This window comes from Vanellus vanellus, assembly GCF_965231255.1.
Source record: "Vanellus vanellus genome assembly, chromosome: 19".
NCBI lineage: Eukaryota > Metazoa > Chordata > Aves > Charadriiformes > Charadriidae > Vanellus > Vanellus vanellus.
This window is the reverse complement of record NC_138924.1, coordinates 9,561,725-9,579,363: the sequence shown is the minus strand read 5'-3', so window position 1 is coordinate 9,579,363 and position 17,639 is coordinate 9,561,725. Positions and strand designations below refer to the sequence as shown.

Here is a 17,639-nt window from a genome sequence, read left to right as displayed (position 1 = left end):
ATCGAGTCCCACAGCCCGCACAGAAACAACCCATAAGACTTCGACAGGAGATATTTTCTTGAAAGACGCACAGATGGGCCTACAACAACTATGTAACAGAACAGTTTATTTTCTAACATGGAGTTGCAACCGGTTTTTAGGAGCATCAAGAAAGCTGTGAGTCCCTGTCACACACCAACGCCTCCTCGCGTGCGGCAGTGGTGACAGTTGTCAGTCTCTGAAAGATACGATCTGGAGTTTGAATGATTTGAGGCCCAGAAACCCTTTTCTTGTATCACAATTTTTTTTTTTTTTGGCTCTGAATACTTCGAGCACTTTACAAATACAGTGGTAATATTGGTGGATATAGCACAGAGACGGCGGCCAGTAAAGAAGGGAAGGAATACACAAGACTAAACTGAACCAGAAGTTCCCAGTGCGCGTCTTCTCCACCAGCGAGAACAAGCAGTGACTTAAAGCAGGACCAGGGGGAAGTCAGTGATGCGAGTATTAATGTAATTGCTCAAGCGGGATATTAATTACCTCGCAGATGGGAGCCTTAAGAAGTTCAAAATACATTTCTGGAAGGCTTGGGAGGGGTTATGCAGGATTTCTTACTCTAATAAAAAACATAATTGTGAATGAACATTAAAAATAATACAAAGACATAAACAGAGATCTGAAGCGAAGGCGCCGCACCTTGATGGAACAGGTCCTGTATAAGCAAGGAGAATACTAAAGCTGCTGTAGGTGTTCGTCCTCGGGCCAGCAGGCTCCCCTGAGGCCGATGTGTAATTTGCACGTGAGGAAGAAGGGGACAATCCTTCAAGATTTGAGCATAATTTATCTTATGGTTATAATATTTACTTACTAGGAACAAAGTTGAATTATCCAAGTAATAATCTGAAGAGGAGAACACTTTTTTTCCCAAGATTGAAGACGATGTATGAAGCTACCGTCTCAGATTATTAAAATTATAAATTCCTTAACATTTAAGAAGCTGCCTACAGAGACAGTGCTCCTTTTTATGTAAAAATCTGAGTTATGTTAAAAATGAGCTGCACAACATTTTGTTTCTTCTGGCTTTCTATTACAACACAATGGAATCAAACACAACTTATGGGAGAATGACCATTTGTGGTTAGGCAATGAATTCTAGAATTTGAGAGGACTGGGAAGAATTATTAACTCATTGAAATAACATATAAAGTGCAGAAGAGTGGTTTTAAAGAATTCGGAGAGCTACCTACAGGCTGCGAGGTTACAACACACATCCACGCTAAGAAAGCAGCAGATCAGCAACGACGTTTAATGATCAACACAGTAACCTGGAGCTAAGACGAAGAGAACGGAGATCAAGATACAGCTGACAGTCATTGCTTATCACTGCAAATAGTTCATTACTCAGTGACCAAAGAAACCGTTTCGTACCTCTCCTGCAGGACATCAAAGGTAACAGATCTCATGAGTAAGGTTCCAGTAAGTCGCAACCGGGAATATTTTGGTCGTGGTTCACAGCGGTACTATCTCCCACTCCGTCAGCTGCAGTGACTCTCAACATCTAAACGCGTATGGAAAGGGCCGTGGCCCCGGATCTCTGTTCTGGCTTTCTCAAAAGTACCTCCAGCTTATTGCAAATAAAGGGCAAACTAAAAGGGGATATTTCCATCTCGATGCCCGGAGAGGAGAGGGTGTGAGAGGTAAGGTTTAAACTTACTTCTCACTCGAAATTCTGGGAAAGAAAGGCCCTGTCTTGGGAACTGGGCTGTCAAAAGACAAAGTGAGAAAAGGTTTGCAAGGACTACTGAAAGCCACGCAGGGAAGGTGGCAGGTCTAAGCAAGCACTGAAGTTTGATTAAAGAAAGGTATTTACATATGGCAGGCAGAGGACAGACATTCCAGATTAAGAGGACTGGGCTCAAATTCTCAGCTTGGGAAGGAAATAAATTTCATTTCACAAGAAATCTGGGTTTTCTGAGACGTTAAATTCCAGAAAAGGAATAGGGTACTCATATGGGAAATTTACAAGAGAAAAGTTCATCCATGTTGAAAATGAAAACACAGTTTTAGAAAGTACAACATGAAGATGACTGAACAGCAACGAAACGGGGCCCATGGCCTCACAGGCGTCACCAAAGAACTGGGGAAAAACAGGAAAGCAGTACCTACAAAACCTCATTAAATAGACTATGTCAGAGATTTGAGGACTTAAAGCTAGTAAGATTTCAAACCGTTATTCAAAATATTTGTAGGCAAGGATGAGCATACAGTAGGTACTCCGTACAAATCCCAACTCAACAAGAAATCAAATACACAGGTGAATTCTTCGGGTAGAAGAAGGATTTCGTGCCCTTAATTCTTGCCTTTCCTAGGGCAAGGATACTGAACACAGACTGCGCAGGGAAACGCACAGGTTTATTTCCACATCTGTTTTGTGTTCAAATTCTTGAGGTTGGTTGCACATTAAGGGGTGATGCTGCAATCCAAAAAGATAATGGGAAAGATGCTCATCTTTGGGACTTTGTAAACTCAAGACATATGAGTAACTACAATTAGTACTTGTACCCGAAGAATGGAAGGTTTTCCATAGAGAACGTAAACCTATTGTCCTCATAATCAGGTTTTAAAACTGTTGTAAGAAAAGAAAGACATGAGAAGCCATGATAGAGCCACATCTGGAGTTGAATCCTTTGCAAACCTTATGGGAGCAGAGCGTAACGGAGCGAAGCGTTCATTCCAACAGCAAGCTTCGCTTTCCCTGGTCACTTAATTTTAACCTGTCTTGGAGTGAAAGTGTGAAACTTGCGAGTAATGGATCCGTTATATGGTAAATAAGATCTCCCACAAACAGGACTAGGAAGGAATTCAACCAGCTCTGGATTAAACAGACTATTAGCATTAGGAACTTGTGGGTATTTTCTTCATTTCATTAACCAACTGTCTAATGGTAAGAACATCTTATTTACCCCACTTCTCCCTCTCCCCCAGACCTTGGGGGAAGAACCAGCAAATGCTTCTTCGTAATAAACTCCATCTCAGGAGTTTTAGTTCCAAGATTTTAGACTGTTACAATCCAACACCGTGCTCAAGTTTGGAAGCGATACACCAAATTGAACACCTACTATCGAGCTCAACAAGTTGGCAGGCAGTCCCAAACCTCATGCCAGCATTTTCCACAGCTCAAACTGAAGCTCTCAGACTTCGACACAAAAAGTCCTTCTGCTTCAGACTGTAAGAATAAAGAAATTTTGTAAAGAATTTGTAAAGGCACAATTAAAGGAAACAGTCTGAAAGAAGAGGAAGGAGCGTGTCCTTTCAGCCTTATCAGATCTGTCCTATAGAGCAGTAGCCCTTTTAACCACATCCCCTGCCACCTCTCTGCTCTACTCCTCTGTTCAGGGCTGCGCAGTAGCACCAAGCAACATGTCCTCTTTGACACTCGGCAATTTTACAGTCGTGCACAAAAGCGCAAAATAAAATTTGTTATTTCTTTGCTTGCTAAAGAACTACTTTCTATTCACACCGTGCAGGAGATCTGGCAGCGAGCAGATCCTGCAGCCTACTTCAAGGCAGAGCGTTGGCAGTTTGGCCTGTCAGGGGAGCAGCGAGGCCGTTTAGGACAGTCCACCGTTGGAGGAGATTACCCAGAGAGGTTGTGCAGTCTCCAGTCTTGGAGGGAGTCAAGACCAGACTTGACAATGCCCTCAGGAACCTGAGCTGATCTCACAGATGACACCGCTCTAAGCAAAATGTTGGACTAGAAACCGCCTCAGGTCCCTTTCAAGATAAATTTTTCTGCGATTCCATAACGAGATACTAGCAGCCACCTACAGAAAGAAGAATGAAGTAAAAGAACACCCTATCACTCTGGTTCCCACACATCAGCCATTGACCTCTGCAGCCTTTGCTTCCACAGTTGAAAGCGTACGCTGGCATTGCCTCCACCAACGTGCTGGCTGCCTAAAATACCATTGCAGCTGCACAGCGAGTGCGCATTTATCTCAAAGCTACAATTGCAGTTAGTTATTGCGGCCACAGGTCTGTCAATCGAGTTATAGCGGTGTGATGAGCAATCAAATGGGCGGCCTCAAATTTTTTTATCCATTACATATTACTAAGTCCTATTTTTTGGGTGGTTTGAGATCCAGACACTGTAAGGAAGGACTCACGAGTGCTGGAATGAAACAAGTTATTGCTTTGCTTTAGCCACCGTCATCGAGAAAGGAAGCGATTTTTGATAACCGGACAAACAGATTGACCTTTTCAATCCCTGACAAAACAGAGCCGAAGTCACCAGCACTGAAAAAAATACACTGTTCCTCCGCAGAGAGCTTCGAAATTAGTTAAGGAAGAAAACCCATGCACAGAAGAAAAGTGAGCAATTTCTTACACTGCCGACAAATCGTTTTGCACGCACAAGTCGTCCTCCCAGCCAAGCCAGCAGATGTGCAGCGCTAAGCATACCTCGAGCTTGTTCTCCCTGGGAAGCAGCAGAGGTTCCCAGACAGCTTAGAGAAGTGGTCTGCATACCAGACTCTTGTTCAACACAGATATTTAAACAGCGTCTGGAGCAGGGGGAAAAAAAAGAAGCCATTTTCTTGATTATGATACCATAATTAATTTCTATCAGTTACTGAGGGCTCTCCCTGAAAAAATATTTTCGAAGCAGCTTATCTGACCCAAACTTTTGATCATTTATTGGTTTTTCTCAGAATACCGGGGAGTGAAATATCAAATATTTAGGATCAAATTGTTCCCTTAGAAACTTGTGTCGAGCCTCCCCGAGGCACACCGAACAGAGCCCAACAGAGAGAAATTCAATGCAGAGTTCAACCGCTTCTCCACAACTACAGTACAACTGCAGCTTGCAAGATCGCCAGTAAACGGGGTGACATTCTTTCTGAAAAGCTTCACTTCTGTTGCAAAGGGAGAGATTTGTTACTGAAAAAATTCCTCTGAGCTAATATCCCGATATTGAGTGAAAATATTGCAAAGTAATCCAGATTTCTTGGGTGGCTTGATAATTTCTGATTCATGTACTTAACACACTAAACATTAAAGGGACAGAGGGACAGGTAAACCAGTTACAGGGAACAGACCTTATCACAAAGAGCCGTTCAAAGAAGAATGTGAAAAAGTCTTCTCTAGATTACCATTAGCAAACGTAATGTAATGCTCATTGCTGTTTTTTCCTTATCTGTAAGCAGGTGTGCAAATGAATAGAACAATGCAGGCACAAGACTGCCCTATTCTCTGCCAGTGTCCAAAGAAACCCAGCGAGGAGGTGGCTCACACCTTTGTTACTCACAGCTCCTATTGTCTACCCTCTGCCCATATATTAACTCTTTGCTACCTCTTCTCCCAGGAAGCCCTCTACAAGAAGTTCCCTCCTTTAAAGCTTTCATCCACTCATTCCAAAGTTTCAACTCACTACTTTTGGAGAACAACTTAAAACTAAGCTGATACTTAGTATATTCACTGCTTATTATATTGTCCGTGAAAAAAAAATGATCACCAGGCTTTACTATGAGTTCACTATGGGTTTGCCATCTCACTCTCAAGCTCTAGCATTCATACTAAGTTTCTAAAGCGAAGCTTCATGGTCGGAATTTCCATGTAATTATGGGCCAAGATAAAAGAGGTAAGATGCCTCCCCCTACACATATTAACAAATGCAGGCATCAAACTTCAGGAAGGCGGTGTGTGAAGAAGACAAGCCTCCTGGTGGCCGCCCATCAGGCAGCCGAGACCAAACACCGACAACCTCCGTCTCGTACGGCACAATTAATAAAGAGAGGAAGCCGATGAGGAAAGGAGTGACTGGAAGACTCAGCAAGAGAAATTATGAACGGAATTTGATGTTGGGTTTAAACAAGTTATTTCTGGGAAAGCAAAAAAAAAAAAAGTCAAGGTTTTCCAGTTATTGTATGTGACTTTACCACTTCCATTTTTATAACAACTGCTTTATCAAAACCCGCTTGTGGTCTGCTTTAACTTCTTTTTTCTTGTAGCAAATACCCGTAAAGCCTTTTCCTTAAGCAAGCCAGCAGCCAGGGAATCCTTGTCAAGCAGGAGCTTATCCGATACTAGCTGCTAGTTTAATCACGGGAGAGATCCATTTTTAATTTGGCCATCTCCTTTTACGCTGCTAATTAAGCAACATCTAGCTTATTAGTTGAACCCAACCATTCCATTTGAATGAAGTCACAGTGTCGTGCCAGAACACAGCGCCGGGCTCTCCAAGGAACCCTGGCTGGGTGTGGTAGCCTACTTTGTTCTGCTTCTGCAAAGAGAAACCCCACATGAAGAGGAGGAAAAGCAACCCAGCTCGAGGCCCCGGACCTCTCAGAAACGCTGGAAAGATGGGCTTAACCTGCGCCTAGCTGTCACTATCGCAAAAGTTCATCAGTTTAACTCCTTGCAGACGAGCAGCCGGCTCCCGGAGCAGGAAGTTGTTCGGTGGAACTCCTGACGCAATGCGAACCGGAGCAGTTGCAGCTCAGTTTAATACAAACCCTCTTGAGTCCACGTTGACAAATTCTTTAACAAGCCCTGTGGTTACAGGGAAGCTGGTTTCAGTCTGAGTCACTCCTGTTCAAACAGTTTACTGGAAATGGAGGGGAGGGGGAATTTTCAGAGAAGTCATGTGATGGCCAGACAAACCACAACCAGTAAAGGTTCAGTGGAGTCAAAAACAGGTCCCAGCAACAACTGACACTCAGCGCGCAGATGGCACTCAATCATTTACAAACCAGTCCTGCTGCATCTCAGCCTTTCTATGGATTTAACCCTTTTTCGAGCTTGTCCTCTTTCAGAGGCAGGACGCAGTTTGGAAAGTAAACAAAGAGCCGTGGCTGATAGTAACATAGGCAACTAGAAAATATTTTTACATGGAAATTTGGCTGCAGCGACGCTGCACAGAAGCAAAGCCCGACGTGTAAATCATTAGTTCTTAAAAATATGCTACTTAATGAATCCAAACACTTACAGTCATTAAGGATTAGATATACAGCAAAGATATTAGTACTTTCTCCTCTTAGCAGGGAGTACCACGATACAGCAAGGGCCCACGCATTACACATTATCTCTAAGTACCTGGAGGGAAACTGGCCTTAAAAGCTTCATTTTCACCAGAAACCTCCCTCAGCTTTAAGTGTTTCAGCACGACAGAGAAAAGATGAGAAGACGTAACCATCAGCAACTAGTAAGCCAGCAAAAGAGAGTCCCCACACATGTGTGTGTAGACATGAAACTGTGCGAAAGCATGGTAATGACACAGTGCAAGCAATGTGCTGCCCCAGCAGTAAGTAGTAGATTCACTTCCCCTAATTGAGAGGTTGGTTTGAGCGGCTGCACTGGAGATACTCCCCGTGGCTAACAGGGGAGCTCTGATAAAAAACTCCTCCGCTCTGGAATTCGACTGGAAGAGAGTTAACAGCAAGCGAGATACCATTACAAATATTCCTAATTTTTAAATACTGCCTTAAGTATTAACAAACCGGAGCGGGTCGCTCTGTTCCTAAGGCATGCTGGGCTCTGCATTGTCTGGAGCGCTGAGAAAAAAAGAGCCCCGCTCGTAAACCACACTCCTTCTCCAGGGCAAAGGCGCTCGACTTTAACGAGAGCGGCCACGAGGCAAGAGCAGCTCTGACGCTCCCTTTGTGTCACTGGGACTCACTGGCTGGCGCGCGCACACAGGGACACGCAGACAGGAGAAGTGAGTGAGTGTTCCTTTAAAACGAGGGGCTTTCTCTCAAGTGCGCTCATGGAAAGTACAAGGCAGACTTGCACATCATCTGCAGGCTAATGAGTTTTCTCAAAACCTAGCTCAAGGAGACGGGTCACTTAGAGCCCAGATTTATAAGAGAAAATCCATCAACAGACTCTTTAAAGGAAATAGTGTTTTACCCCACGTAACTTTGAACAGGGCTCTAAACCTTCACGCTCTTTAATCCTTTTGGGTTCCTTTTTGTTTGTTTGTTCTTTAAGTGCCAAGCTAGCAAGCACATTCCCCCTCACAGATCCTTCAGGCTGGATGTTATATTCACGGTCTAGTCTCACCATAGAAGATCCTCATCTGTTTCTCAAAATTACCATTGTTTTTGAGAAACAGCAGCGACGAGCTTTCTAAACAAAACACACGCAGGCAAAAACGTCAAGGCAGGCGGCTTTGCCTTGTAGGCATATAGCAGCTCAGCAGCAGTAGAGGGGGAAGCTATTCTTCAAAATCTAACACACCCGTCTTCGTGCCTTTCAAAAAGGCAGGATGAAGCCAGACCTTTATCCTGAAAGAAGGCTCCTGTCAGTTGACGTCAAACATTTGTAGTAGTCTCCATGGCACAAGCCACTTGTCACATCCCCCGTGTTTTCCTAAGCATAAGGCTCCAGCTTCGGAGAGTGGGAGAAGCTGAGGTAGGTAATAAAACCTGTTATTGAGCAATTTAAAAATAGACATCGTAACTGCTTGTGAATAGCAATTACAGAACAGATAGCGATAAGCTGTGCTGAAGATTGGGATTTACTCAAGGTCATAGGAAAAGGCAGGCCTGTCTCCCACAGACATCTAGCAAAAACACGATTGAAGCCAAAAGCAAAAAGGAAGTCATATTAGCAAATGGAAAAAACTGAACTGTCAGTTTTATGAGTGCAATGCAATTTAATCAGATCGTCAAAGCCTCATGTTAAAAGTGTTTTACAGAAACCAAACCACAAATGGAGTTTAAAAAGATTTTTTTTTTTCCTGCCCATCCATCCACAAAACATGTTTCAATCCAAATTCAATTGCCAAGAAAACAAAATCAAAAGTACTGGTAAATAACACCATCATTTTTCTTAATTAATTACACAAGGCCATTCGTTTAGTGAGGGCAGTCAATACAGCTAGCTATATTTTGGCCTGTCCTGACAAAATGCTCTCTAGCAAAAATTTTCTTCCCAAGAATCTTACTGTGCGTTCTGGAAACCAACCCTGGCTGCTCCCACAACTGTACACGCATATAATTTGCTGGGAGAGTTTCAGTAAACACAGAGAGCGTTTCAGCTCTCCAGTCATGTATTCGACTGGTTTCGTTTGGGGTTTTGTTTTTTTTTTTTTTTTACCCCAACTTGGATTTTTATACAGTTAGGGATTACTTTGCACAGCAAAGACTGATGATAGAGTAAGGAACAAAGCAGATTCCCCCACCACCACCACTGCATCTTTAAAGAAATAGAAGAATTTACTCTTTACAGTAGCAGAAAAACCCTTTGGAACTTTCTAGTAGGGGAAGGCTCTCAGGAAACGCAGGGTTTAATGTTAGAATTACTAGATTGTACTCAGTATTTCCAGACAAACCATGTTCTTTCATGGAAAAGCTTCATTCATCTTTGAAGAGAAGGAGAAAAAAAAAGTAAAAGTATACATTTATATCAAGAAAATTGCCTGGCAGAACAGTCTAAAGACAGCAGTGCATGGTAAATAGCATCTGCTGGTTTTTTAATAGCAGTCTCATGACCCGTTTCAACTTAGTGGCAGACAAAACAGGGTAAGAAGGAAAAATACAGAAGAGAAATTCAGTGGCAAGTTGACTGAGGAAAAAAAATGTTTAATTTCTTCTAAAACACTATCAATAACTGGTGAACAGGATGCAAACTCTTGACCTGAATGAAAAGTTATCTACCATAATATCTGACTGATGTACGGCCTCAGTTGCAAACTATGCTGTAACACAAGCAGTATTTAATCCATCAAGAAAATAAATTACAAGAGCAACAAAAAGGGATTCAGAGCGGTTTGGTTGCATTTTCACATCAGGAAAAATATGTTTCCTCAGGCTGATGAATGGGTCATGCACTGGCCCCTGAGGGTGTTAGTGGCAAGGCAGCAAATGTCATCTGAAGGGGATGAACTGACTGAAAATCATCTCCTGGCCCAGGGAGGCTTTAAACGCAGCTCTAACATCCATGATTACGGAGTAGCACCTCCTCTGTCACTGGTTTGTTAGCCCACTTTCTCCCTACTTTTACTGTGCTTTTCTTGGAAGCTTAAATAAATGCAGTATTTGTAGCAAATACTCGGGCCGCAGTATTGTATGTGCTTCAACGAGCTGCATTCTTGTCCTCCCATCACCAGAGGTATCTCTACCCAGTGGAGGATCTTTTCCCATCCCTGGGAAGTCCCTTGTGAACACACACCAACTGATTTTTGGCCCATTCCTACTTCATCGGAATGGTTATTTACTCCATCTAGTTGCTCTGCGTTTTATTAATTCTGTTGTTTTACACTGTTCTTACTTGTGCAGTCTCTGCATGTTCCAGCATCTCCTCAAATTCCTGGTACTCTTCATCATCAGGTTCAGCACCAGAGAGTCGGGCCGCCCTCGCCATGAAATATGGAGGCAGCTCTCCAATGGCTGTGCCAGCACCCTGGGAAAAGAATAATTCCGATTTATTTTCGTGTTTATTCTTAAATAGGAAACACGTGATACGCACAGTCCCGTGGACGTTTCGAATGACTAGAAGCGATGAGACCTGCCGCTGTGAGAAGTTTGCTTTTATCCACCAGGTCAAATTTCTCCCGCTATAACGCACTGCTGTTCTCCTGAAACCCCGCTTTCCCCCTTGCCTCGTTTAGCAAAATTCAGCTTCTCTCAGGGCCGACTAGCACGTTGCAAGTCAGTGGCTCCTGAGCTGCGGTCCGCAAGGTCAAAACGACGTGACCTGTGCATCTCTGGGGCACATTGCCCGGCTCCGGCAGAGCTCTGCGGCGGTGGCCAGCTGCGCCCGGTGCGGCGGGGAGGCTGTAGGTTGTCCCTCGGAGAGCCGGCGGGGCCGGGGACCCTGCGCTCTGACACCGTCCCTGACTCAGCACGGAGCTGCCGTCTCACCCCACCGCACGATGCCAGATGCGTTTGCCGGCATGTGACAGCCCTCGCTCCTGAGCGGCCCTCAAAATAATCCGGGAACTCCTCCCCGGTGCCGTCATGTAGTTTACCGGGTCAGTCATGAGACTTCGTGCAAGTGTTTATTAGGAAACAGGCTCCAGTTTTACTACAGCTACGAGCAAGGAAAATAAGGTTAAGCAAAGCCTGATCTCGAGTTTTCTCTCTCCTTAAAATGGAATGAAAAAAAGCCAGGAGAACTCGAGATGAAAGCACGGTTCCCCTCTCACCACAGCAAAATTGTATTTGTTTTCTCAGGACATCAAATGACTCATTCCAATCTTGTGGGTAAATGCAACTGTAGCTTAACCGAGGGAAAAAATAAAAGAAAAGAGAGACAGCTAGGCTTGAACCCAGGGAACAACAGAGGCTAACGAAACAGGAACTCGGACTAAACTCAGAATGGTTTAAATATAGGACAGGTAATAGCACAATAGTTGGGCACCACACTGGAAAAGTGCTACAACTTAGCTACGCGCAGATGGCTTTTCTCTCTTAGGGTCAGTAGTGAGTAACAAATGCTTTTCTAGTCCTTTGAAGCAATGTGAAAGCTTTTCAATTTCCTTTGTTCCTGCTCTATATGCAGCTGCAAGCAAGGGAGAATTCCAGCTGCTGTGGATATTCCAAATCAACAGGTTGTGGTTTTAAATACCGCCACTCTCTGCAGTTACCCAAACTGTTAAATTCTCGGTTTAAGCATATAAAGTGCACGGCCTCACATGTTTATGCCCTTGTTTTTCCACAGAAGAAAAATTTAAACGAGCGCAACAAGCTGAACTTCATTAAACCGCCTATTTCTGGCACAAGGGAAGATAAGCCCGAAAACAGTAGCAACATCGTTTCAGAAAAATTAACTTGAGGTTATGTTCTCAGGGTGATGCAAGAACAAAAGTCACATTGCTTCTCCAGGCTCTGCCAATTTGCTTTGGCTTCATTTTGTTAGCTGAGGAAGAGGTTCGCATGCGTGTACTGGACGTGAACTTTCTTTAAATTGGCTAAGTCACATGCTCGTTATTACAAAACATTTCAGAAGTGCAACAAAAATCATATGATTTCATGTTTGCTGGAGATAGGTTCCTTAAGTGCATTAAAAAAAAAAAAAAAAAGACGCAATTAAGGGATCCGAACCAGTAACTATTTAACTGCTTTTTGTAACATTAACTCTCCATTTTTACCATTTAACTTTGAATGTGGTTTTACATGGAGATTCCTTGGACTAACAACAAATTGGAAAGGCAAATGCTAATCAAAATTCTTTTACACAAATACATTCAGAAAAGGAAACTGGGAAATTACTTCACTAGAAAGAGTCTTTTAAACAGATTTTACCCTGGTCAGGACACAGGCTGCCTGTTCTGCTAATCCTCAGCAATTAAACATTTTTATTCTTTCCCCTTATTTCTTGTAAAAAAAAAAAAAAAAAAAAAAAGCTGCAACACATTCAAAATGTAGGGCACTATTGAATTCCTTGTCCCTGTGGGATGGAAGGCTGTGAAAACTGGCATACACCTAGCAGATCGTTTTTGAGAGTCCTTCTGCAGGCCAGGACTGGTGGAGCCAACTTTTATAGTGATTGAAAAAAGCATCATTTTCATTTCACCTAATAATTCCTTAGATACAGTGATATTTAATCCTCGTAACACTCATTATCAGAAAGAACGGCTATCACTGACATGCAGGGGACTAGTAATGATTTTAATCTCTGGAAAAAACTGTACCTGGTTTAAGTTGGCTGAAACAGCCGCTGATGTTTTTGTGATCCGAACCAAATCCCTCGTGCAGATAAATTGCCGCGTTCAAACCTTGCAGGATACTTAGTCTGGGCAGCTTTATAGTCAGAGGTCTGCAAAGTCCCCAGTGGGACCGACCTGCTTTCAACATTTCACGTGAAAACTTATATTGCTACCACCCTCCCGTCTCCCTCCAAATAATCAAGGAGATTGGCCAGATTTCACTTTGGAGCCTTTCAACATAATTTCACTTTACAAGTTTAAAGGAAGCAGGCTGTTGGTGGTGCTGTACCTATTCCTCACAGGGCTCCGTGTGCTGCGTTACAAGCGTATCTGTATACATCCAGTAACTCCTTTTCTTTTGCATTTATCCAGTATTTATCATAACTTCTAACTAGAAGTTACAGGTTCCATTAAAAGAAAAAAACAAACACAGAAATTTTGTGAGCTCCTTCAATCATACCCAGATTGGGAATTAAACTTAATATTCCTGATTTCAGTTTAGAAGCAGAAGCTTGATTAAATCCATTTTTATTTTTTTTTACTAAGATTTTGATTAGCAAAAATCAGCCTTTTCACTTTTTCTGGAAGTCACCGTCACTTTCTTCTTCAGTAGACATTTGGTTTAAGAGCGACAGATTCAAAAATAAGTTTCTTCAACAGCTTCCATAAAAAAAATGAACTGGAAGTAGGACAAAAGAAACATACTGGAAGAAGCAGCAGCAATTGCCAATTTGATTTGGCTTACAGGAAATTAGCAAGCGATGTTTATGTACTCATGAAACATTCCAAGAAAGCATAACATTGGACTAGACACCACTGGTAGACAGAATGCTCCCAAGGGAAAATCTAGTGGAGACAGAGTTCAGTGAAAAGGTAGCTGACAGTGGATTTTAAGGTGAGAAGAAAGAAAGGGGGGGGGGAAGCGCGGGATACAAACATTCCGGCTCGGTCCTATTCCCTTGTCCTTCCCCCAGCCTGAACCAAGAAACGCAGCTCAAATGAGAGACTGAAGGTACCGTTTGTTCTCCCTGGTGGCCACTCAGAAGGGTAACAAGCTTTCAATGCTCGCAACTCTATCACTCGTTCCTAAACTATTTAATTCTCGTCATAGTCCCGTTATTTTACACGCTGCAGATTAAGCAATGGATGTTTACCCTGAGCTACATTTTTATTTTGCAACCCTAGAAACGTTAATTGCAAATGCCATTTTTATTACTCTAGTCTCCATTAAACAAACTTAAGCAGAGGGGGATGAGGAAGAAAATAAAAAGAAATCTTATATTTATGGTCTTATATAAGCGCTTGTGTGTTTAGCTATTTATCAAGTATTCAGGCAATTCTGTCCTCTCATTGGAAAGAGCGAAATTTAAGATGTACTTTGCTTCTGGAGAGGGCTTTAAGTCCGCTTTTTCTGTTAGTGTTTTGACTTTGGTGCTGCTGCACATCACGTTAAGTCTGTAACACATACAAACTAACTGGAACTTTTCTAAGTAACACAGCTGCTGATAATTTTAAAAGTTGTAGTGACCAAAGTTGCCTTAATATACCTTTTCATATCACTAGAAGAAATACAAGGGCAGACAACGGATACCATGTATTTTCAGAATTTCCCCTCTTTACGTTTGAATTGGACAACCAAGAATTTAATAATTAAATCGTCAGCTGGAACAGGAAGTCAGTAGTACAATAATGTTAATTTGGCACGCAGTTCACAGCAGACGCATCTGTGTAAACTGCAATTCAAACTAATCTACACATAATGAAAAAAACCATCTTAGCTGACCAAAATCCTCCAAAAAATCAAACTTCTATAAAAAGCTGCGGGGGGTGGGGGGGAAGTAAAATGGAAAGGAAGTTCCAATGACAGCAGTTTCCCAAGACTCTGGCTCACTTAAAAGCTAACCTGCTTTTCCTGTTTTAAGTGAAAAGTTTGCCATGATAGAAACAGGCAGAGTAACAGAAATGAAATACACACAAAAGCGTGCACCACAACACTTCCTTATTTAGTCCAATCTATTGATAACCGACGCAACCCAGACATCCCAGCTCTGCTAGGAGGGCCTGAGCCCCTCACGTGACTAACTGCGACCTCACTCAGGTTACAGGCTCAAAAGTTTTGAAATTATTTATTGCTTGACTGCGGGCAGGGTAAGACCTGACAGCTGCAAGATCATTTGGGATGCAGATACCCTTTCTGGGACTTACCTTTTACATCAACAGCTTTGAAGTACATGCGCGTTTTCTCTTAGCATTTAGAAAAGTAGTGAACACTCCAGTTGATAAAAAATAGCCCAGTAATATCCTATTACTTCTCTTTTAAAGGATATTAAAATTATCCCAGGCTAGAAGGTTGATTAGGAAAGCGCCTATTCACACTGCAGACATACGTGCTACCGTTGGCAGTGTAAGCCATCGTTAATTTGCTAATTCGGGAATTTTTGTGTATTGCTAGACACAGAAATTAAGTGCATAAATTAAAATTACTTAAGTTCTATAAACCAAACCTTACCCACATGCAGGCCTCCAGCCTGACTTTTGAGATGATAGCCCACAAAGAGATGGATCCTTCAGTCGCCTCCTCATCAGGGCAGATAATTTGATCCGGATAAGGAGGCTCAGGAAAATTAACTGAGTTACATTCATATGCAGCAAGAGTAACGGATGCTATATGTGGACCCTGAAAAAACACAAGTAATTGCAAAAGCATTTTATGTTAGTTATAATAAAAGTTAAAATTAAAACCCCACATTCATCCCTGATGCAAAGAGCTTAAGCTAAAACTTATTGTTTCTCACTTTGGCCATTAATAATGTTATATATGTAAAATGTTGGGTGGTTGTTGTTTTTTTTTTTAAGATCATCTGAAGTCCAATGTTGAGCTATTAATTAAGGAGCCTTTCAGCTTTCGCCGTGGTACAATAGTATGAGGTTGCCAAGGAGAACTAAGAATCCTTGCTTCTTAAAAAACAGGACAGTTTTCAAAACTTTAAAATGTTCCCCTTAAGGTATTTATGGCCAACAGCTTTATTAGAGCAGGTGCTTTCCCTGCTGTTGCTTTAAGAGGATGGAGGCATTTAAATTCTATGTTAAGGGTTTTTTTTAATGACTGGAACTTTATGACATCTTACAGCAGACCTTCTTAACTTTTGGACCTTTCTCCAAAAACCAGTTGCTTAATTTGTGTCAGTTTTTCTATGTATACAAGAAAGTGACATTACTGCTGTTTGCTAAAAATAGTTTGAAATACAATGCAACACTTAAACATTATTTAAATGACATATAACTGAATTACTTCTAGTCTCCATCTTACATTAAAAGAACTTTTTGGACAGACCTCCAAATAAAACTAGCATAAAAATCTATTTAAGAGTTGAACTGCTACCTACTTAAAAAAACTGAAAGAATTGCCATTATTTTAATACAAAAGAATTCAGAAGCAATTCAAATAGTCTATGGTTTGAACACTAGATGTTGTAGCTAAAAAAAGAAATAATCACTTAGCAAGGCGTCAGGGAAACATTGCCCCAGGAAGAAGAAGAAGAAGAAAAAAAAAAAAGTACTGAGTTCAACTATGGTCTTTTCATAGAGTCGCAGATTTAAATAAATTTTTAAGTTTTCATTACGTGCAGAACAAATTACACAAACCTTAACTTCTGCTATTAATTATTTGATGGGGTTTTGACATCACGTTCGGAAACGTCAACTATTTTCTTCTACGTGTTTTCCTTTAAATGAGTCATGTTTTACTAGACCAACAAGGGTGCCTGATACACCCCCACCCCCCCCCAAATCAAAGCTAAATTTATTACAGAATAATGAGGGAAAGTGTGATAGACCTCAGCACTGCCATTCCCCTGCACAAGGCTTCCACAGCTCACTTTGAAATAGAGGAGCAGAGAGAGATCCTCAGGACCCCGCAGGCTCCATTTGCACGTTGAAGGCTGAAACGCCGCAGTGGGTCTCCCACGAAAGGTGAAGCTCCAGTGCTTTTTCTGGACTCGCGGGGAAGATTTCAGTTGGGTTCATTCGTGTCATAATTTCAGGTCCCACTGAAGAGACCAGAGCACCAGACTTATGCAATTACATGGATACTGTACTTTTTTAATGGCAGTGAAATAAGAATGGTGAAAAAAAATACCAGTTATACTTTTCTGTATGACAGCCGTGACTCCTGCTGTCATGTGTAAACAATTCAAAATAAAGCCATTCTTCTGGCATGCAACTGGTAAAAGACAAGCTGCTCTGATACCAAGCAAATTCTTTTATTTATTCCTCGTTACTTTACAGGAGAGTAATTCAAAGTGCTTTGGCATCCTTTGGATTATATGAATAGACAGATGCAGCCTGCTGAGACGGCAAGTGGGGCACAGTCTCTCTCTCTCAAAAAAAGGTTCGTTGAAGTAAAACAGAAAAAGATCCAGAAATTGATCCACAAGAGTGATTTTGATATGGAAGGGAGAACAAAGAATGGATGAATGAACCAATGACTAATCATGTACACTACTGACGTTCCTATAGGCCCCAGTGGCAACAAACTCCTTTTTGGTACTTGTAGCGAGGTCATCCCTGTCCCCAGCAGCTTCGTATCTAAACAAACAACGTATCTCTGGTTTACTTATCGAGGGCAGAGGCAAAGAGAGAGTTGAAACTTTCCTAAAATTGTAAACTACATTTATGGCAAACCTGGGAACCTCCTTCCCCACCGTGCTCTGAAACGGGGAATTTAATCCCGTCCTCCGCTCGCCCCTCCCCGGTCTGACAGCCACCCGGGGACAAAAAAGGTCTCAAGCCATCTTCCTTAAATTAATGGCTTTCACCTGCAGAAATTTGCAATAAAGCTGTCTTGAAGAGCAAATTTGCATGGAGGAAATCCCCACGTACTTGAGTTGTAAATGACCATTTCCTACGTTCCCTTGAGAGTAGGGGTAAGGCCGTTGCCAAGGCAGTGAGATACGGGGGGGGGGGGGGTGAATCAAGAAGTATGGTTTTCGGTTCCACAAAACTGGGA

At 42.2% G+C, this 17,639-nt stretch overlaps 1 protein-coding gene across 5 annotated transcripts in view; it reads right to left on the bottom strand.

Moving 5' to 3' along the window:
- VMP1 (vacuole membrane protein 1) overlaps positions 1–17,639 on the bottom strand; it is a 69,386-nt gene that overhangs the window by 25,098 nt on the left and 26,649 nt on the right. For 3 of the 5 annotated variants that reach the window (XM_082493277.1, XM_082493278.1, XM_082493279.1), the window contains 2 exons: positions 15,141–15,308; positions 10,252–10,383 (listed from right to left, as the gene is read on the bottom strand). In XM_082493277.1, the coding sequence (XP_082349403.1) occupies positions 10,252–10,383; positions 15,141–15,308 (300 nt within the window). Of the gene's footprint in view, positions 1–10,251; positions 10,384–10,677; positions 10,835–15,140; positions 15,309–17,639 lie in introns of those variants that run through there. The other 2 variants (XM_082493281.1, XM_082493280.1) reach the window with 2 other exon arrangements.